At 36.3% G+C, this 21,930-nt stretch overlaps 1 protein-coding gene and 1 non-coding gene across 2 annotated transcripts; one reads left to right on the top strand and one right to left on the bottom strand.

The window, feature by feature from the left end:
- Nucleotide 1: 1 nt before the first annotated feature.
- On the top strand, nt 2-17,666 carry TTPA (alpha tocopherol transfer protein; the record flags this gene model as incomplete). The annotated part of the gene is made up of 5 exons (XM_011364619.2): nt 2-76; nt 7,027-7,180; nt 12,557-12,750; nt 14,331-14,441; nt 16,804-17,666. Coding segments are annotated over 5 exons (711 nt in total), but the record flags the coding sequence as incomplete, so codon positions are not given.
- Nucleotides 8,764-8,882, bottom strand: LOC111742730. Its single transcript, XR_002781443.1, has one exon. It is a non-coding gene; the product is annotated as a 5S ribosomal RNA (ribosomal RNA).
- Nucleotides 17,667-21,930: the final 4,264 nt, after the last annotated feature.

The raw sequence follows: 21,930 nt of genomic DNA, 5'->3' as shown, positions 1-21,930 counted from the left end.
GCCCGCGTCGCTCACCGACTCCTTCCTGCTGCGCTTCCTGCGCGCCCGAGACTTCGACCTCGACCTGGCCTGGCGGGTAAGGGTGCCTCCCCGCTGCGCCCCTCCGTGTGGACAGGGCTGGGCACTCGTGGGTGTGCTGTCCTGACCCCCTTGGTGGGAACGCGCCCCTGGCGCACTGGGCAGCGAGCACTGTGCCTGGGAGTCTTCTGAGAGATCCAGTGTCGGTCCTTCCAGTTTCCCTCTGTCATGGAAACGGAAAACCTCCACCAAGCTGGAGCCCTCCGGGATGATGATGGGCCATTGATCTCAAACACTGGAACTCTGCTCTCGATGAGTGTCCCGAACTTACTAAGTGTGGGAGAAATGCTTTTTCTCTTCTCTGGCAGAAAGTAGATGATATAAAAAAAAAAAGCAACAGCTGAGAAGTAGGAAGCCTAGATTTTATTACATCTCAGTAAACTCCACATTTGGCGGGGAGAATGAAATTGCCAGTAAAACCGAAGATCTAAAGCCAAATTCTAGCGAGATAGTGTTATTAATAGTAATCCTTAAGTGTCAAGACTTTAACGTAGTCCAGTATGGTTTGGGCGGACGGATGAAGGATGAGGCTGTTTCTTTGGGTTTTCAGGTATGGTACAGCTTGCCGATTAAGAGAAGGGGTGGTGAGAAGACAGGAATCAGAAAGAGGGATGTGACTTTTACTGAGGTCACTTTGGGCTCAGCATCCTCATCTGTTAAATAATGGTGAGAATATCTACCTCACTGACTGGTTTCGAGGACCGATCATGAACCCATTTGACAGAACAGTGAGTTCCCAGCACAGAACTGGGCGCGGAGTAAGCGCTCAGTGATTGAATATGTCTAGCCCTTTCTCCAGGTGGCTTGCTCAGTGTCACCCTGCGAGTCGAAAGGCAGGGGAAATATTATAGTACAGAATCCCAACGTGTCTCAGTATGACGTCTTTTGGTTGTTGATAACTAATTTTTAATTAAAAAAGTAAAGACTACCGATGGTAAAAATAATCCATAAATAGTAGAGAAGAGTAAGTTTCTGAAAGTAACTTTCGAAAGGAAAAAAATTCCCGACTCCAAACCTTACTTTCCAGTCATCTGCCCAGAGGCGGTTACTGTTGCTGTTTCGTGTTTGTCTTTCCAGATAGCCGGCTTCACACAAGCATATGCATGTGTTTTACATTTTGCCTTTTTTTAAAACCCGATCATCTCGTTTCCGCATGTATACATATATCTTATTCTTCTATGGGCTGCATGCTATTGTATTGCATGAGTTTATTAGATTAACATTTAATAAGCAGTCCCTAGTACGGAGCTGTCATCAGACAATGGCAGTGCTGCCATGCACGTTGTTCATTCCTTCATTCAATGATTATTTTTTGAATTCCTATAATTTGCCTGGCAGTACACAAAATGAAGCAAACAAGACAAATGGGGGCATCTTCCATCACTGACTGGGCATTCTAGCATGTCTTTGTATATTTGTCTTGGTGAAAAAATAGAAATATATCCTTATAGGATAAGTTCGACCTGCAGAATTGCTGCTGAAGTGAGATGTGCATTTTCAGTGTTGAGGACTACAACAACTGTCCTCCAAAATGCTAATTTCGTCAATTCTATATTGCATATATACAATCGCATAGTATCACCAACGCTGTATTGGCAAACATTATGATCAATGTGTCAACCTGCTAGGTGAAGAACTGGTTCTCATTATTAGAATATGCATTTATTTAATTAATCATCTTTTATATTGTTAACATTTTTAATTTTCTCCATAACTGCTTGTTTTTGCCACTCGTTTATTTTCTTCCATTTTGTTTACATAAAATATAATATACATACAATATAAAAAATTTTATGCATAAAGTGTCTTTCTTATTAAAGCAAACATTACCATTGTCCTAGTTTGTTATTTGTCTTCTGACATTGTTAAAGCTATTTTCTTTCTGTGCAGAATTTTAAGTTTTCATGTAACAAATGTGTTTATTTGGTTGTTTTCTGCTTCTCAGTTTTATTATAAGCTTCTCCTCTCTAAAGTTTTCTCTAGTAATTTATGACTTCTTTTTTTAGTGTTGGACTTATTGCTCATCTGGTATTTCTTTGATGTGAAGAATGAACTAGGAATCTGACTTTGTTTTCATTTCGTCAGATAGCTACCCAGGTGTCCCAACATCATGAGTAATAAACTAATATTTACTCAGCCGCTAGTAAATGTGAAGACACAGTCTCAGGTCCTAGAGAGAGTGTAGTTTAAATGAGGCACTAGATATATGTATGTCGTAGAGGTAACTGACCGTGAAAGTGTATGATTTATTAATTTCATTGTGGTTGCTTTTTAAAAGTAATGTCTATAAACAAAACCCACAGAAGGGTGGTTACTAGAGGGAAATGGGGATGGGGGGGTAGGTGAAGAGGGTAAAGGGGGTCAAATTTATGGTGATAGAGGGGGACTAGATTTTGGGTGGTGAGCACACAATGCAATATACAGATGATGTATCATAGAATTGTACAGATGATGTATCATACAATTGTACAGATGATGTATCATACAATTGTACACTTGAAACTTATATAATGTTATCAACCAGTATCACCCCAATACATTTTATAAAGAAGAAATAATAAAAAAGTACAACAAAATAAAAATAATGTACAAAGAGAAGAAATAAAATTTACCGTCAGCCTCTGTTACATATATTTTATCTATATTATATTCCTGAATTGTTTTCATTGCACCATGTCCTTGAGTAATTTGCTAGTAGGACTGTGTCTAAATCCACAAGAGATAGATCAAGTTTCTGTCTGTGAACTCTTTGCCTTACTTGCCTGCCAACTGGAAATGAGAGGTAAATGTTTAGAGTATGAAACTATTTTTTCATTTTCTTATACAAAAGCAGTTAATTCAACTCAAACTTCCTTATTTAAATGTAAAAGCCCGATAGTTTTAGTGTATGAACAAAACTCAATAAATCCCTGAGTTGTAATGAAATGTCTCATTTTTGTAGTTTTTGTTTTTGAAGTGATAACTATTTAATGAGGTTTTTAGAATCCTAATAGCTCTTAGAGTGCCGGGTACCTTGGGGTGTAGGATTTGAGAGGATTATCTCATTATTTTCTCATTTTAGAAGGAATTGAGATGTAAAGAGTAAGTGACTTGTCTGAAATCACAGTTATTAAGTGGTAGAGCAAGGATTTGAACTTGAGTTAAACTCAGGGGAGCCTGTGCTCTCAGGTGCACTACATTTGCTCTGTCTGTTTAAAACAATGAACATAAAAACAGCCAACTCTTCATCTCCGTCTGTTCTATGTCTATGTGATAAGTTTTCTACCTTTTAAATATTGTTATGGTTTTCCCAATGACTTTGAAGCTTTCAAAATTCCATGGACTCTCCCTGCCAATTTCCCACTAAATGTAGCTTCTTTTGTAAAATTTATCATGTCTTCAGTTCCAGTCTTCACTCCGATTCTATAGCTATTGCCCTTAAACAAATGTGTAACTTCTCTGAGCTTTAGTTTATTAACCATAAAATGGGGTAACAACAGTTACCTCTCAGGGCAGTTGTGAGGGGTAATCGGAAATGATGCCATTAAATGCTATAAAAACTGCACAAATACGTTTGAAAATACATGCAAAATGTAAGAAGAAACCTACTCTATTATAAAGCATAGTTAAACTAAACCATAACTTTTTCTTTTTCTTTTTTCCTAATTAGTACAAAACAGGTGCCTTCCAATAATAATATTCATTTGCACCCATTTTTTTTTTTGTCTTGTGCATTTTAGGAGATTCGTTTGAGAATTGCTCAGGGGCAGTTTATATCATTTACATTGTTTATGATATCAACTGGACCTTTGATTTTATTTATCAGTGAAAAAGTAATAAAGATACAGGTTTAGATATTTGGATTTGTAAAAGTAAAATGTCAAAGGCATGAGAGTTATTTGTGCGTCTTTACAAAAATCATTTTTCCAACTGTTTGGATTCATCTGATTTACTTATACAAGAGAGTGGTCCCCATTTTTCTCAGGGGACACTTTGTAAGACCAGTGGATGCCTGAAACCGGATATAGTACTGAACCTTAGCTATAGTCTGCTTTTTCCTATATATTACCTATGATAAAGTTTAGTTTATAAACTGGGCATAGTAAGAGATTAACAACAATAATTAATAGTAAAATAGTAAAATAGAACAGTTATGACATATCGTAATCAAAGTTATGTGAATGGCTTTGTGACCATTATTAAGCAAAATAAAGGTGAACACAAGCACTGCGATACCACGACAGTCGATCTGATAACCCAGATGGCTACTAAGTGACTAACGAGCAGAGAGCCTCTCTAGCATGGAGACACTGGACAGAGGGAGGAATGAGTGGGATAGCGTGAGGTTTCATCACGATACAACAGTGCACAACTTAAAACTTACAAAATATTTATTTTTGAACTTTTCCATTCAATATTTTCGAACTGCGGTTGACAGCAGGTAACTGAAACCATAGAAAGTAAAACCGCATATAAGGAGTATATTTATTCTTTCATTAAACACATGCACCTATCTCTTGGTAGCAGTTTGCTTGAATCATAATTAAAAGGATTATTTTTATGCCTGAAAAATGTAATGAGCATTGTAAAATGCTAGTAATACTTATTCTGATGCTCCCTAAGACAGGAGGATGAAGAATTCATCTTATAGAATAAAAGGAATCTACCAGAATCTACGATGTGCTTTTTGTTCTTACTGCCTTTGGAAATTGCTATTTAGATTACCAATTATTTCTTGGTCGTCAAATTTACTGACATTTTTTCTTTCTTACCTCTCTGTTGCATTTAATTTTTAGCAACATTCTCTTTAAAAAAAAAAAAAAGTTAAGAAAAATGTATTAAATGAAGAAATGAAAGAGGAAGAAAGAAAGAGAGAAAGAGAAATATCAGCATGCAAGCACGAAGTAGAGAGAGAGAGACAGAGAGAGAGAGAGACAGAGAGAGAGAGAGAGAGACAGAGAGAGCAGAAGCAAGATGTCTTTTTCTTCCCTCTGTGTACCTGTGGTGGGGTTTTGCCACAATCCAACCAGTTTCTTCCTCTAGCTATTTCCACTCATTAGGATTTCCCACAGCTTCGCATTTCACCCTCTACTTGGTTTTTAAATTTGTATTTGTAGTTTCTCCTCCAGATTTTTAGTACTTTGTGGTTACAGTTATCACGTTTATTCCAATGATTCTCAATTATAAAATTTGTTCTTTCACTTCATCTGAACTTCAATTTCACATTGCTAAGAGATCTCTTTAAACTCAAAACAAATATATTGCCATTTTAGAAAAATTGAGAATGCTGAAAAGTATGAAGGGGAAAACTAAAATGTAGTAGATTTTAAATATGTAATTTGATTTTAGTATTCTCCACAATACACTGGCGATATTTGTGTGATTTGTAAATGTAGAGTAACCATTTTGGTGGTTCTTTTGGGGCAAAAATATGGGATTCTTTTAAACTATATCTTATCAAGACCTAATATCCGGGCATATTGTTCTATAGGCTCTCCAAATGCATACCACTATTAACAAAGTCGATTTTTGTTGTTTTACTATTAATAGAAAGTATAGCAGTGGTATAGAAATGCTCCTTTGTATCTTTGATTTAGCTCTTTTTTTTCGTAAGAAAGAAAATAAAGACAAAAGATTGTAGTTATCGTGAATGTAAACCTTTACTAAATACTTGGATGAGCCAATTAATCCAAATGACTTTCTCTAGTATAAAAATGGCAGTGTTAACTGCCATTCATTATGTCCACATGTGATGCTTTACACAAAACTCTATCAGGTAGATAGAGAGGAAACAAGACTCAAAGGAGTTAAACACTTACCTAAAATCACACAGGTAAGAAGAGGCAGAGCTGAAGTTTTTCTAAAGAAGTAGCCTGAGAACTGAACTTTTCACTGTAGAGCATGGCCTATGTGATTCCACTTGTCATCAACAGGTCACCTCCAGTGACAGTGGAGACTTATTCTGGTTACTGCTTTAACTCAGTGCGTAACACAGTGTGTGGAACATTGTGGATATCCCAAAAACATTTGTAGAGTTAATTGATTTGATTGACTTCGATTCGCTATTTTAAAAAGACTCAAGGTAGATGTTTCAGTTATCTATTGCCAAGTAACAAGTCGCCCCCAAATTTAGTGGCTTAAACCACAAGTGTTATTTGTTTGTGATCGTTCCATTTGGTAGAGCTTAGTGGAGATATTCTTCTCTGTTCCACGTTGCATCAGATGAGAACTTGGCTGAAGTCAGGCTACCTAAGTAAGACAGCCTCTCATCCTCCAGGGCCTCCCTCTGCACAGACTTTTCATTTTGTAATCTGACATGGTGTCTGGATCCCAAAAAGCAAAAACAAAAAGTCCCAGGCTTCTTAAAACCTAGGAAGTTATCACTTCTGCCAAATTCTATCAGTCAGTGCAAGACATAAGGCCAACTTAAGTTCAAGGGAAAGGAATCAAATGGATTCCACCTCTTTTATTTTTATTTTTCAATTACAGTTGACATTCGATATTATTTTATATTAGTTTCAGGTGTACAGCATAATGGTTAGACATTTATGTAACTGACTAAGCGATCCCTCGATTAGTCTAGTACCCGCCTGGTGCTATACATGGTTATTACCGTATTATTGACTATATCCCTTATGCTGTACTTCACACCCTTGGGATTCCACTTCTTGATGGGAAGGATGGCATGTGTACACCAGGAGGAGCGGTATTGCTGGCAGCTACCTCTGGAGACCACTCACCACAGGAGACGAATAAGAATTACTCAACTTTGAATTTGCGATTAACGCCTATCACCTGAGATCCTTGCTGAAGGAAGCTTTTAATTTTTACAGCTAAGAAGATACCCTAGCTTAAAATCCTGACATAACGGAGGGCAAGGGTCACACGTAATGCCAAGGCTTTCCTACCCCTTTTACGAAATGCTTACCGTGTACGCTATCTGTAGACAATTTTTATTTCATTTTTCAGTTACTAAAAAACTATTATAAGTGGAGAGCAGAATGTCCAGAAATAAGTGCAGATCTACACCCCAGAAGTATTCTTGGCCTTCTGAAGGCTGGCTACCTCGGAGTCCTGAGAGAGAGAGACCCCACCGGCAGCAAAGTTCTCATTTACAGAATCGGTGAGTCAGACACAACACCTGATTTTTCTTGACTGCCACACAGACAGCTTCAGAGGTTCCATACGTAAGCACTTAGGTTTCTAGGTTTTAATTTAGGTTTAATTTAGATTTTACTGTTCCTCAAATATAATAAAACTGACAGCTGTGAGAAAATTAACAAAAACCAATGAAAATCCTCCTTCCATTTTTCCACACAGTAAACTGTATAAAGTAAGAGAAAAGGGAAAGAGGGATGAGAAATGCGGGGAAAGGTGAAAAAGATCAGGGGAAAGTGTTGCAAAACATATTTAGTGGGAAATATAAGTAAGAATTCTGAATTATAATAATATGTATAGGTTCCACGAGAACATGGATCTTGTCTGTTCTGTTCGCTGATGTATCGCAAGCACATGATGGGTGTTTGTTAATGATTTTTGGAGTGAGCTAGCGAATGACCAGTTGGACAGCGCTTGAGGCTGAGGGGCGAGGGGTGAGAGGCTCCTCCCCGGATGGAGGAGGTGCCGCAGGAAAGCAGCACCCCTGGGAAATGTTGAAGTTCACGTATTGCACACGCCCCTCTTGCTCTTCACTGCTTCCGCTTTCGCCATTAGGTCTTCCCGCTATTTCTTGTAGGTTAGTGACTTATAACTTCTGTCCCTTCCTTAGACCTCTGTGTGATTAAAAGTGGCATTTAAGGGAGGACCCACACCACCCGCGGCATCCTCTCGTGGCCCAACATTTTATGAGCAGAATCTTAGGAACTATAATCTTACAGAAACTTTCATACCGTTAAATGTTCTAGGGAACTTTAACATCTGCATAGATTTGCTTCTCCTGCTTGCTTATAGATAAGATGCCTGCCTGTGAGTCGGCTGTCTGCTATCTTGCAAGGTGACAGCGCATTTAATTCTTGAAAGGGTATCAGAAGGCTGACTAGAAATGGTTCAGTTTTATTGCTTCAGCTTATATGTCAAATACAACTGGGTTAATTATGAAGTCATTTGTCTATAAACCAGATGTCATAATGTTTTTCTTCTGTCCTCTTATTGCTCCAACAATGTTATAGGATGTTGAATGAAGTTCTTTGAGCTCCTTGGGTGGGGTTGCCAGCTTTAGTGTAGCAAGTATGTAGCAAGTCAACCTATATTTTATAAAAACATAGGGTGTCCATTTACATTTGAATTTCATATCAGCAACCAATAACTTTTAGTATGCACAGGGAATATTTTTACTGAAAAATAATGTCTCATGTATCTGAAATTCGGCTTTAACTGGGCGTCTTATGTTTATTCAGGCAACCCTGCTGGGGTCCCAGGAACATAAAACAAACCTACAGATCATTCTCTCTGCAAGTACTCTGAATCTGCACTGCCTGGCTGCAGTTTTTTCCAGTTTGTTCATAAACCAGCTGGGGCAAGTTAAGAGTAAAAATGACATCTTGATAGTGAAAAAGGAAATGTGCTACTTTGATCATAAATACCTTAACACGGAATCAGGAGCCCTCTGTTGTTTATCGAGGGCATCTGGTAGTATATTCACTTATAAGTGCACTGTTTAACTCAAAGAGATTTTATTTTATTTATTTATTTATTATTATTATTTTATGCCTACAGCACCTACTCTTCCTAGGTGGTCTCCCATCCAAGTACTAACCAGGCCTGACCTTGCTTAGCTTCCGAGATCAGATGGGATCGGGCTTGTTCAGGGTAGCATGGCCGTAGACTAAGTCAAAGAGATTTTAACATCAAGAAAAACATGTAGGTTTAGTGATGGTCAGAACATGAAGGTATGCAGAAAATCTCCTTTGCGTTATGTAGAATAATGTGTTATTCTAGGGTAAAAAGAAACTCAAAACAGTTTTATAAATAAAACAAAAAGATAAAATAATGATTTATAAATTTTATAAATTGAATGGAATTAATGGGAGGACCCAGAAAAAGAAATTTGTGTTAAAGCTTTTTGATAGAACATTAACTTAACCACCTTTCCTAGGCACCATCTCTGTGTGCAGTAAAAACTGAAAAAAATGGACTGAGTCCTTTTCTCCATTCCAGCAGGTTAAGTTTTTGCCATGATTAGCCTATAAGCCAGAGAATATACAGCTGACCCTTGAACAGCACAGATGTGAACTGCGTGGGTCCACTTATATGTGGAATGTTTTCAATAAATACATAGAATACTGGAAATGTGCTTTCTCTTCTTTATGATTTTCTTAGTAACATTTTCTTTTCTGTAGTCTACTTTGTAAGAATACAGTATATAAAACACATAACATGCAAAATATGTGTTAATCAACTGTTTATGTTATTGGTAAGGCTTCCAGTCAACAGCAGGCTAGTACTATTTCAATTTCCGAAGGGTCAAAAGTTATGGGTGGATTTTTGACTGCCTGGAGGTTGACACCCTTAACTCCTGCATTGTTCAAAGGTCAACTATAACTCTAAGCCTTTGGAAACTCACTACTACACTAACGGAGCAAAAGTCAAATTTAAGAATGAGTATTAAGTTTGGTTCCTCAGCTTAGCTCTTAGGAATACGAGTTCTTAGGAATATGTTGCCTGGGTTACAATCTCAGCTCTGTTATGTCGTAGCTCCATGGAGAGCTGTGTAGCTGTAAGCCCCTTTTCTCATCTGTCAAACGGGCATAGTGAAAACCTATCTCAAAGGATTGCTGTGAGTATTAAATCTTGTAACATAATTAGAACATTATTTGGTATATAGTAAGCACTCAATAAATGTCAGCTGGATGTTGGAAAAGGAATTAAATTTTTAAGGCATTTTTTTTTTTCCTTAAAGGAGATTAAAGTCCAGATGAGAACTATCCAATAGAACATTCTGTGATGATAAAATTGTTCTGCAGTATCCACTAGCCACACATGGCCGTTGAGTACTTGTGGCTATTGCAACTCAGAAACTGAATTTTTAATTTTATTCAATGTTAATTAATTTAAATTTAAATAGCCACACGTAGCTAATGGCTATGTACTGGGCAGTACAGGTCTGGATATGTTGGTGGGCTCAGAAGTTTAGGTATGTACTTTCTGAATTGCAGACTTTCAGTCATTCTTTTCATATTTTTCACCATTGTAGCTTTCGTTCAATTTCTGAAGTAGTATAGTATATTTGAGCTGGGTTGTCCATGGATCGATTACTCGAATTCTCACCAGGTATCCAAGGCTTTTGAAAACAAGAGTCCAATCCATCGTGCATTCCTTAGAACACTGATTATCTCTTTTCTTTCTATATCTTCGAATTTTTCCTTTCTCCTAGACGCTACCAGTTGACATTTGAATCGGCTAAGAGTCAGCCATCCAAAATGAAACGAAAATTCCTCCTCCATCCCACAAGGCCATGCAGCCTCCACCCGCAGCCACTTCTCCACTCCTCTCAATCCCGCCAAATTTCTTAAGTTAGCGGTGTTAGCCAGCCACGTTTTCTCACAGTTCCTTTCACTCTACCCTCATCTGGTTCCACTGGTTTCGCTCCCAGCCCTCTGCTGAAATGACCTTAACAAATCATCAGTGACCTTTTCACCAAATCTAATGGATGTGATTAGTCCTGTTTTACTTGACCTCTGAACACAGCAAACCACTTCCTCTTTCTGGAGGTACCCTGCTCCCTCGGCTTCTCTGATGTCACATTCTACAGGTGGCTTCTGATTTAACTGGCTACTCCTTCTTAGTCTCCTTTGCTGGCACCACCTATTCTACTCATCCTTAAATCCTGATATTTCTTAGGACGTTGGCCTCATGTTACTTTATGAGAGCGAAACATAGCTCTAACATAATCCCTGCCGTAGACTCATATAAGCACAAACAACTCCCAGATATGTAACTACTCTGCCATCTCCTGTTCCCAGGGATTCACAGAACAGCTCCCTAATCCAGCTGTATTCAATTGGATGTTTCACAATCACCATTTAAACATGTCTGAAATGACTTATGATCTTTTCTGCCTCAAACACTTCTCTTCCCATGTTTGTGTCTCCTATCTCAATAAATGGTACCAGCATTCTACTCAGTTGTCCAAGTCAGAAACTTTGCTATTTTGAAATTTTACTATTACTTAGTCATGAACCTTTTCTTTCTTTCTTTTCTTTCTTTCTTTCTTTCTTTCTTTCTTTCTTTCTTTCTTTCTTTCTTTCTTTCTGTCTTTCTGTCTTTCTGTCTTTCTGTCTTTCTCTTTCTGTCTTTCTTTCTTTTTTTCTTATGAATGCCACGGACGCTTTAATCTGAAGACTTCTTTTTTCAGCTTTGGAAATTTTTCTCTACCGTTACTTTTCCTCTTTCCTCTGTTCCCCATTCCCTATTTTATTGCCTTTAATTAGCTGGCTTTTGAAACTTCTAGATTTAGCTGAATACCTCTTAACTTTAATTCATACATATCAACTCTTGGCTTTTAATTCCTCAGCTTGTTATTCCAAACCATTATTCACTTGTTGGTTGTGTCTTTTCTGTCATTTGTCCCATCAACTGAGATTTGCTTCAATTATCATCATTTTATTTCTAAGATCTCAAGTGATTCTTTTGAATAATAGCCTGTGCTTAAAATAATAGCCTCTGGTATCTTTTTTCCCCCACTGAAACGATTTGCTTCCCTTAATGCTTTTTTTGCTTTATTAACTGTTTCCTTGGGTTTCAGTACCTTTGTCTTTTGAGTTTGGTTCCTCTCTTCTTTGTGTGTCTATTTTTCAAATATATTACAATTCTTAGTGGATGCATTTTTTGTTTTTTTTAAAGATTACCTGCTTGCTTATCCATTACTATCCTTTTTGCAAGCCATGACTTACCTCAGGGATGGTGAGGGAGAAGGCAGGAGAAGAATGTCAGTAACTCCACTTGTTAGCACAGGTATTCTCTGCTTTTCCTGGGTGTGGTCAGCTATTTGAGTGCTCCCCTGATTCTGCTGTCTGAAGCCCACGCTTAGTATTCCAGCCTGTCAGGACTTGAGTCCACTGCATGCTGCTTGTCACTGAGGGGTATCAGAGACATCAGCCAGCCTGTCTACTCCGCAAGCATTTCCGTTCACAACCTCTTTGGTTGCTGTAGGGCCCTAGTTACTCTTCATGATCCAGGCTGTGCTTTTCCCATTTTCAACACCTCTAAGCTCAGAGCTCCTATCTTTAGCTAAAGCCCTCTCCTGCGTCTTTGGGCTGTAGCTTCATCTGGCAATCAAATCCAGCCCCTACTCCATGCTCTTAAAAATCTGTTCTTTACTAGGGAGAAGCAGACATATGTTTTTTGACCACCAATTTCATCTATTATTCAATTCAAGATCTTCGTACAGGTTTTTATTTCTATTGATTCTTTAAGTCTAAAAAGAATTAGTTTCCCTTTGTAAGTCTTTCTGATTTTTCACACAATGCTGAGATATGATATCTTTTGTTATTTTTTTTAGCACACTGGGACCCCAAAGTTTTTACGGCTTATGATGTATTTCGTGTAAGTCTTATCACATCCGAGCTTATTGTACAGGAGGTAGAAACCCAACGTAATGGTATCAAGGCTGTCTTTGATTTGGAAGGCTGGCATTTTTCTCACGCTTTTCAAATTACCCCATCTGTAGCCAAGAAGATTGCTGCTGTTCTTACAGTAAGTGGTATAGTTTAACTTTTGGCATAATAATTCCAAATAATAGATTTAAATTTAGTTAGATATTATACAAAGAGAAGGGATAGTACATTTATTAGAAAATCAAATAAAATTTTAGTAATGATACATAGAATTCAGTAATGCTATGAAAAAGTGTTATTAATTTATAAAAGAATGTTGCAACAAATTATGAAAATATGTTCAAGATTAGTAACTACAGAATTTATACATTTAAACAGTAATGTGGTGACTTTATCTTTCTGTCATTAAAATTTTCTTCCTAAATTAAAAAGTTGACTCAAAAAATAATATTGATAGCAATGGTACACCAAAATGTCACATAAGTTTTAGTAAGTGTAAATTGATACAGTTCTTTTAGAAATCAAAAGGTTTTTTAATACCCATTACTTTTGACCCAATAATCACCTACTTTTGGGAATGTAGCCAAGGAATAGTCTTAAATATAGAAAAGACTTTGTATATAATAACGGTAGCAAACTATGTACCAGGTACTTTGCTAAGTGTTTCAAGTCCGTTAATGGCCGCACCAGCCTATGTCATATGACTATTATTTTTTTCCATTTTACAAATTAATTAACTATGTCAGGGAGGTGATAGCAATGCCCAAACACACACATTTTGTCAGCAGTAAAGCAAAGATTCCAGTCCAGATCATCTGCATGTAAAAGCTGCGTTTATAACTATCATTGCCTCCAAATACATAAAGATTGGTACTATAGCATTGATTTTTGCATAATAAAATTAAAAAACAGTTTTTCTGTCCAGGAATAGGAAAATAGCTACTTAAATTATGGTACCGTTCATTTGATGGATTATTGCAATTCATGATGTTTACAGAAATTGTATTATATCAATGGAATAAAACAGGATACAAATTATTTAGAAAGCATATTAGCAATTATGTTTAAAATTATTCATAGAATGAACCTGGGAAAGAAAAGCTGCAGATTAATAACCTGTCTCTAAAAGCTATGCATAGGAAAAAAGAGAATTGTGTATGAAGAAACTTGGCAGGAAATGTCTTTATACTAACACTACATCTTTGGGTGGGAAAACCATTGATGAGATTTTTTTCTTTTAACTCAACATTTTAAACCTTATGAAGAAGCCAGCATTACTCTGATGTTAAAGACTTATACCAGTGTCAAAACTTTAAAAGTGTGTGTTCATTGCACTATTCTTTCAACTTTTATAAAAGTTTATTTTCTTAAAATAAAAACTTTAAGAAAAAATTTAAATATTAATATCCAAATAACTCATCGGTTCCTTAAGAAAACATTTATATGTGATTAGAAAAGAGATTTTTTTGTATGTAAGATGCAGGCATTTCTTAAAATACTTTGCCTAAACTACAAAGTGAACACTTTTTTAGAGATATTTTCTTCATCTAGTGACTGTGAACTATAAAGCAAACTATTGTGTTGATAGAATAAATAATTTTGAAAATAAAGTCACCCATTAGGTAAATTTAGCAAGTGTTCAAAGGAGGGACTTGTCAATAAAAATATATATTTATTTATGCTTTGTTATTAACAAAATTTTTTCTTTATTTTCAAAAGGATTCCTTTCCATTAAAAGTTCGTGGTATCCATTTGATAAATGAGCCAATAATTTTCCATGCTGTCTTTTCCATGGTTAAACCATTCCTGACTGAAAAAATCAAGGGACGGGTGAGTAAAATATATTCAAGTCACTATTCCTCTATACCAAATGTTCCAATCCTTTTTCATTTAAGAACTGATTTATTAAGCACGCCACCACCACTGGCCCAATATTTTGAGTATTTATCTAATAAGCCAACAACTCATAAATTAAAATTTCTTTTTAATTTTGAAAAATGAAGTTAGTGAGTCTGTGGGGTACGTGTGCCTCTCACACAGTGCTGGTGGGAATGCAATCTGGTACATTCCCTATAGAGAGCAGCGTGGTAACAGTTATCAAAATCATAGCCTTTGCTCTTCTGGGAATTTATCCTACCTGCAAATGAACAAAACTGCATATACGACAAGATTCCTTGCAGCTAAATATTGGAAACCATTGAGTGTTCATCATCATGGGACTGTTTAAATAAGCTTTGAGACATCAAAGTAGTAGAATACAAGATTTGCAGGATGTATTGTAAAGTGAAATAAGCCAAATGCAGAATAGTGTTTATGGTGTGCTACCTTCTGTATAAAAAGGGGAGAAATCAGAATCTATAGTTATATTTGCATAAAAAGTAAATTAAAAGGATTAACAGGAAAGCAACCTAAGTGGTGTGGATGGGGTGGGTAAGAGTCAGGTTGCCAGCTAGACATTTTATTGTGTATCTTTTATCGTGTTTTGATGTCTAACTATATGAATGTATTATCTATGCAAATGAAATAAAAATTTTTAATAGACATGTGCAACTGAAAACCACAGTTCCTGAGGTATGTGACTTAATGTCACGTTAGTTAAAGAAAAGTGATTTGATTATTTTACTTATCTTGTGATAGGAGCCTTATCTCAGGTGAATATCTAATACCTCTTAGGATACTAATTAATCTGTAAAGGAGAATTTTTAAATTTAGGTAAACAGTGGGAACATCCAATGCCTGAACACAAAACAGTTTTTAAAGGCTTTGACAATTTATATCTCAAACATTATTTAAATGTAAATAGTGATCATGTGAGTTACAAAAATAATTTGAAATTTTAAAAAGTATAGTCTTTCATATTAAGAAAATGCAACATCTTGCATCTGGTTAGAAAATTATGACCCTGGAAGTTATTCTATTGAGGTACTATGCAGTAGGTACTTCTATCTGTCTTCAAGAAGAACCATCTCTATGAAAATGGCCACTTTCCACTCTAGTATTTTTATAAAAGTCTATTTTTTCATTTATTCATTTTTTTTTTTTTTACCCCAGTGTAGCTTGATAATAGCTAGCCAAACTCTGTTTCACTTTGAAAGATCTAAAACTAAGTATTTCTATTTCGAATTTTATTCTGGAAAAATAAAAACAAACAACAAAAAATTGAACCTAATAAATAGAATATGAGCATAAGAGAAAGAAAAATTAAAAACTGACAAGTTAGGTGAAGCGTGTCAGTGAAAGTTAATTGACATGAAACAGATTTGCCAAAATGGTGGCAGGGGTGTGTGTGGGGTCCCAATCCAGCCACTTTCTTCCTTTTCAAAATTTTGGCAATACCCTACGAATGTTCTTATTTCCCCCTTCCTAAGGAGATGGTAAACTTTCTTCTGTATTTGCTCATCATATTTTAAACATTTTAAAACAAGTCAAAGATTGGGGATTTTGAGGTTTCTGAGTGCAGGAAACTTGTTTTGTTCCTCTTTCATTCCTCATATCCTAGCACATAGTAGGTGCTTATTAAATGATTGCTTAATGTGTGGATGAACAGTTTGCTCTAACAGTTGAAGAAAGGTTATTTTTTTCCCCAACAAGATGTGCTTTTGATTCAAGGTTCCAGGCCTTTATTTTAACTTTAGGGCATTATGTGATCAATTTTCATAGTTTAAAATATTTGAAAATGTAAGATTCTTACCCATTACAATTGTCTCTTAATTTTGTACTAGTCAAGAGATCCATCAAATGTACCACATATATTATTCCCCATATACTTAATTTTGTGCTCAAGTATATGCTTTTATATGAAATAATACCAGGTACAGGTACTACCTTTTACCATCTACAGAATAGTCCCAGGATATTAGATATTTTGCTAAAAGTAACTTGTACATTAGTGAATAGAATGTATAAAATATTTTTATTTAGAGTTTAAAAAATCAACTTTTGAAAGAGGAAAAGAATATCTTTTAATAAATTTTCTATAGTTATGACTACAGTAAGATGCTCAGATTCATAAGCAGCACAATCTAAACTTACATACAGTTCTTAGATTTATAAGCAGAGGAATAAAGGATGCCCTCCAATCTTGGAAGTTATTAGAGTAGCTTATTTTATGGTGTTGATTTTCCATTGGAAGTTCATCTACTGTATTGAGAGACAGAAGGCATACTTTCTAAAAACATTTTGGCTATTTCAGATTCATATGCATGGGACTAATTACAAAGAAAGCTTACTTCAGCATTTCCCAGACATTCTTCCTCTGGAATATGGTGGCGAAGATTTCTCCATGGAGGACATTTGTCAGGAGTGGACAAATTTTATCATGAAGTCTGAAAATTATCTCAGCAGTATTTCACAAACAGTTCTTACGTAGAAGTTATTAATGTGAATGGCTTCCTAATTAAAAATAAATGTTAGTACACTTAAAAGCATAGAAGAGACTTCCTGATTTTTACACTTGGAAGTTATCTCTGAAGTAGCTATTCATGTGCATCTTTGTGTTTCTAAAAAGTTTCATTTTAAACAAGTTCTCTGAGTACACCAATTTAGAAACAAATGTATAATAATCTACTGAGAAGAATTATTAGCACAAATCAACAGATGATAAAAATCTGTTAACACTCATTTTGGGTGAGTGTCAGATTAAAATGTGAATATGGTTTTACGGGGTTATTTCTGTAAGCCAGCAAGATATTTTTATCTCAGGAAAATTCTATTTTAACATATTCGCACAATAGAAACTCCTATCGAAGAGTCTAAATGTCATATATTATTGTATGTAGCACTTATAGGCCTCTGAAATTACTCATGTTAATACAATCCATAACCAAAAATAATTTGGGAAATATTTCAGGCACAGTAAATGTGTTCTTAATACTGTGTCTGCATTTCCGAACAAATCAAGAATGTAATTTTGATTTCTGTTCTTGGTTATTCTTATCGTGACTACGTAGAGATTTAGAGATGGAATAATATTTAGTTGCCGTATACGTGGACTCTATTTTTAATGGAACAACAGCACAACTACACAAGGAAAAGGATATGTTTACATTTTTAAAATCACTGTTAAATATATCTGGAACTTTTCAGATTATGCATGAAATAAGTTGAGTTTTATTTTTATATCAGAATATTCTAATCAAATCCTACAGTCCATGTTTTCTTAAAATCAGTAGTTAAAATACACTATTTGTACTGTAGCCTATAACAAAAAATATTTCAATTACTGAGAAAAATATAATGATATGGCTTTCAATTTGTGACAGTTTTTATAGTGTTTTATAATTTTTAAAGTTTACTTTAAACTCAAAAATGAAAGAACGCAGTGTGCAAAATTTTAAACATTTGTCAGCTTAGTTGGATTTCAACATTAATCATACAATAGTTTCTGTGAAAGGGTAGCCAAAGAATGTTTTTCTTTATAAGAAAATTTTTCTAATCAGGTGAGCTGATAATTATAATTCTCTGTACACATATTTATGATAAAATTGAGATCAATTGTGAATGTTCTTTAGAGAATATGTTTTGATTTAGCATTGGGGAGCTAATTTTACATTATAATTTTTGTAGAAAATTCCTGTTTTCTAAAAAAAGTTAATCTTCACAAAATCATACAATTGAAATTGTATAATTAAAAATAACAGGGTAAAACCATTTAAAAAGTATAAACAATAATAACAACAAAGGTCTGGTTTATCCAACTTTTATTCCTGAAGGAGGTTTACATTACCGAGTTCCACTTCCTTTACATGTGGGTGCTTGAAACACCTTCTTACAGGTCCGTGAAAGAATGATTATGTTAGCACGTGAATAAAGGATATTTTAAAACGTCTTTTAAATGTGATTTATCGGTATTGTTATTAACAGTTAAATAGAATTAAAATAAGTTGATCCATAGAAGGACCTTTCATGATGGGACTTTGAAATTTTTATAAAATTCAACAATTCACTGAATAACATTAAAAGAACAATGTAAAAAGAGGAGGCAACTTTATAAAGTGGCAAGAGAAGTAACTATCGAATTGTCTATATTACTTAACTGTAATTGCACCAGAAGTGCCTTTAAAAAATTAATTCTAAAATTAATTCTAACACATGCTCATTGTGTTACTGAACTGCACTATAATTTATGTTTTAATATTGTTCAAAAGAAAATAAAGATCTCTCACATAAACTATAGCTGGTTTTTTTTCATTTTAAAAGACAAATGTTAGGCATTCTTTTTCAAAAACTGCTTTTTCTTAGAGAAAAACTTACCATCACATCTAGTTGTCTATTACCCAAATGCCAGTTTTTTCTTTATAAATTTTCTTTGCAGGCTGGTTTTCCCTATGTCTTCGTTCAACACCACGTTCCCCTGATGTCTTTTGCTGTGCTTAAAGGGACCACAAACTAATTTTATAAATACTTACTAAGTTAAAAGAAGTTTAATGAAAAAAGCCAGAGTGTGCCATTTAATCAGGTAATTTTATTTTGAAACAATTTGCTGTTAGCCTAGATTGTGATTTTGTCAGACTATATATTTTTCTTATGTTACGGCGCGAACGATTCTGAGACCCACGGAGCCAATTGAGATTAATTAGGAGCCTTTATTAGCTGGCTGGCGACTGACTCTCTGCCATGCAGGGCTAGAGGAGATCAGCCCCGAGCTTTCAGAGCAGGCAGCTAATAAAGCTCAAGACCATATCCTGGTGGTCTCCTGAACAAGCCAGCAGATTACAGAAGTGGAAGTTGGCTTTTAGCGTATCTTTGCCTGGAACAACACCCTTAATTAACAAGTAAATGGATTACAGAAGCAGACATTGGCCATCTACATATTTTATACAATACACTTCCTAAACCACACACAAGCAAGTAGGACAACTTCTGATATCTAAAGATATTTCTTCCCTATAGCTGACTTAGCTAGTTTGCTCACTTGAAAATTTTCCACCCTTAACACTTACATTGAATAACACCAAAGTCCCAGAGCAAACATTGCCTTTGCCACTGACCTAAATTAAGCCATAAATAGGTCGAACAACCAAAAAACTCAGCAAACCAGTAGGATAGAGTTGTCTGAAACAGTCCTTAGTAACCTTCTATCTTGTTTTGCCATACTTAGATGCCGTGGGAGAACTATGAGTTGCAGAGACGGAACTAGAAATGATGGCAATAAAATTAGGATCGGCAGCAGTATGTCTCCACTAATTTTCTGCCTTAAGAGGACACAGACCAGCCCCAACCCACCTCATACCTAGCACTCAGTTAGTGTTCTCCTCTTCTCTCTCCAAGTCAGTCATATTAGTCTGACTATTAAATATCTACTTTTGAAAACACTGTACATTGAATTAAGCACTATAGTGACTAGAAAAATTAACCAGATGCTGCCTTGAAGACAGAAAATATGTAGTATAATGTGAAATATATATATATTTAGGCTGTAATAAAGAATAAAAAGAGTTTATTTGAGCAAGGAGAGATTGCAATCCGGGGCACAGACCGAGGTAGCAACCCAAATTGGGCTGGGGAGAACAAAGAAAGAAGGGCTTATAAAGGCTCAGGCCAGCACTGCTGTCCCCCATCCGGCCTTCGTTATGTAAATGACTGATTCTGGCTAAGCTAATAGGGATTGGCTGAGCCCGAATGCAAACAAAAGATGTTGGCTGGCAAAAGGAGCTGGCTCCTTTCAAGGTAAAGACTGCAGATGGTCTGGTTGTCATGGTGAGGAGGAGATTAAAGTTCAGGCACAGCTGAAAAGTTCAAAAGTTCATGGAGAAATGTGCGGATTGGAATGTAAGACAAACTTCTCACTGGCTTCCTGGCTCCATTTTAGTTCCCGTGACATAAACGACCTCACAAGGTCCGAAACAGCTAAGTAAAGCACAGTATAGTATAAGGGTCATTAAAACGGTTCCAATAAAGTGCTTTGGAAGGGTTACAGAAGGACGTTGAGGGCGTGTTCTTAGAGGAGGTACTATTTGAAATACAGCCTTTAAGGAGAAGTGACTTCCCTAGAGAGAAATGAGAACCACGGAGAGGAAAGATGGTCAAAGGAAAGAAGTAGCAGGAGCAAAGGCTTAGAGGTGAGAAAGAGGTCATGCCTGAGAAATAGTAAAGAGCCTTCGATTTTTAAAGAAATGGATGGATGGATGGATACAAGAGAGCAGGCCTCTTTCCTAGAAGGATCTATGTGAACCAAAATGTGGGAGGCCCTGAACTCCAGCTGAAGGGCATTCAAGTGTATGAATGACTTACTTTGTGCCAGACAGTATATTAGATTCATGTACATCATGTTATTCAAGCTTTGCAAAAAAAAAAAAAAAAGGAAAAAAGAGGTAACATTACACCTGCTTTTATAGAAGTGCACTGAACTCTGAAAGAATCCATTCCTTGCTCAGAATCACAAAGCTTGTAAATGCCAGGATCAAATTGAATTCACTGGCCTAGACATAGTCCACATACTCTATGACGCCACTATGCTCCTAATAGAACCAAATCCTCAGGCCACAGGGATCGATGGCCACCAGATTCCATCAGATCCAAATGAAAATGTCTGATCCTGACCTATTTCTAAGGCCGATCATCTCTCCTCTGAGTGCTGCCATAACCTCCTCATTGTTTCTGCCTGTACGTACTCCTTCCACTGTGACCAGAGTTATCCATCTACAAGATTTCCTTCCCAGAACTTCGAGAGAACGGCGGAGCAGGCATGGTAAATTGCTGATTGGCACCTGAAGCCCTTCAAAACCAGGCCCGACCTGTTTTTCCACCCTCATACTCAGGACTCCTGGCACCACCTACACTCTAGGCACAAGAACCTTTTCATCCCTTTGACAAATGTCACCCCTTCCACACAAGACATCTCAAAATCAGTAGCAAGGGGTGGAGGGGTAGGGGAGAGACGTGATGTGTATTTTCTATTCTTAACCTTTGCTCTCATCGATTCCTCTGCTCGGTCTCTCCTGCTTTCTCTGTCTGCCCATCTGCAAAGTGCCACTCACTTGTCACCTCCGTGAAGCCTTTTCTGACCCTCCCTAGTGAGATTCTCTGCTTCCATTTATGCGATCCTGTGTTCATGTCTCATATAACCCTTATGCCACTGAACTGAGAACTCTTTAGCTGCCAGTCTCCCTGCTAGAAAGAGCTCACAAATGCAGACACTATCGTTTTCATCTTTGTATAATCAGTATCCAAGCAGCATCTAGTGCTAGCTTGATACTCACAGAATGCACACCTGGACGAGGGCTATGTTTTGTAGCAAGGCTGGGCTAGTCACAGCCTTCTGCTACATGAAATACTGTTTACTGGGAAGTAGGCCTGACCTCAGCAGCCTGCTTACAAG

The sequence above is a fragment of the Pteropus vampyrus genome, unplaced genomic scaffold (assembly GCF_000151845.1).
Source record: "Pteropus vampyrus isolate Shadow unplaced genomic scaffold, Pvam_2.0 Scaffold99, whole genome shotgun sequence".
NCBI lineage: Eukaryota > Metazoa > Chordata > Mammalia > Chiroptera > Pteropodidae > Pteropus > Pteropus vampyrus.
The sequence above is the reverse complement of the archived record's forward strand: the minus strand, read 5'-3'. Positions and strand labels throughout refer to the sequence as shown.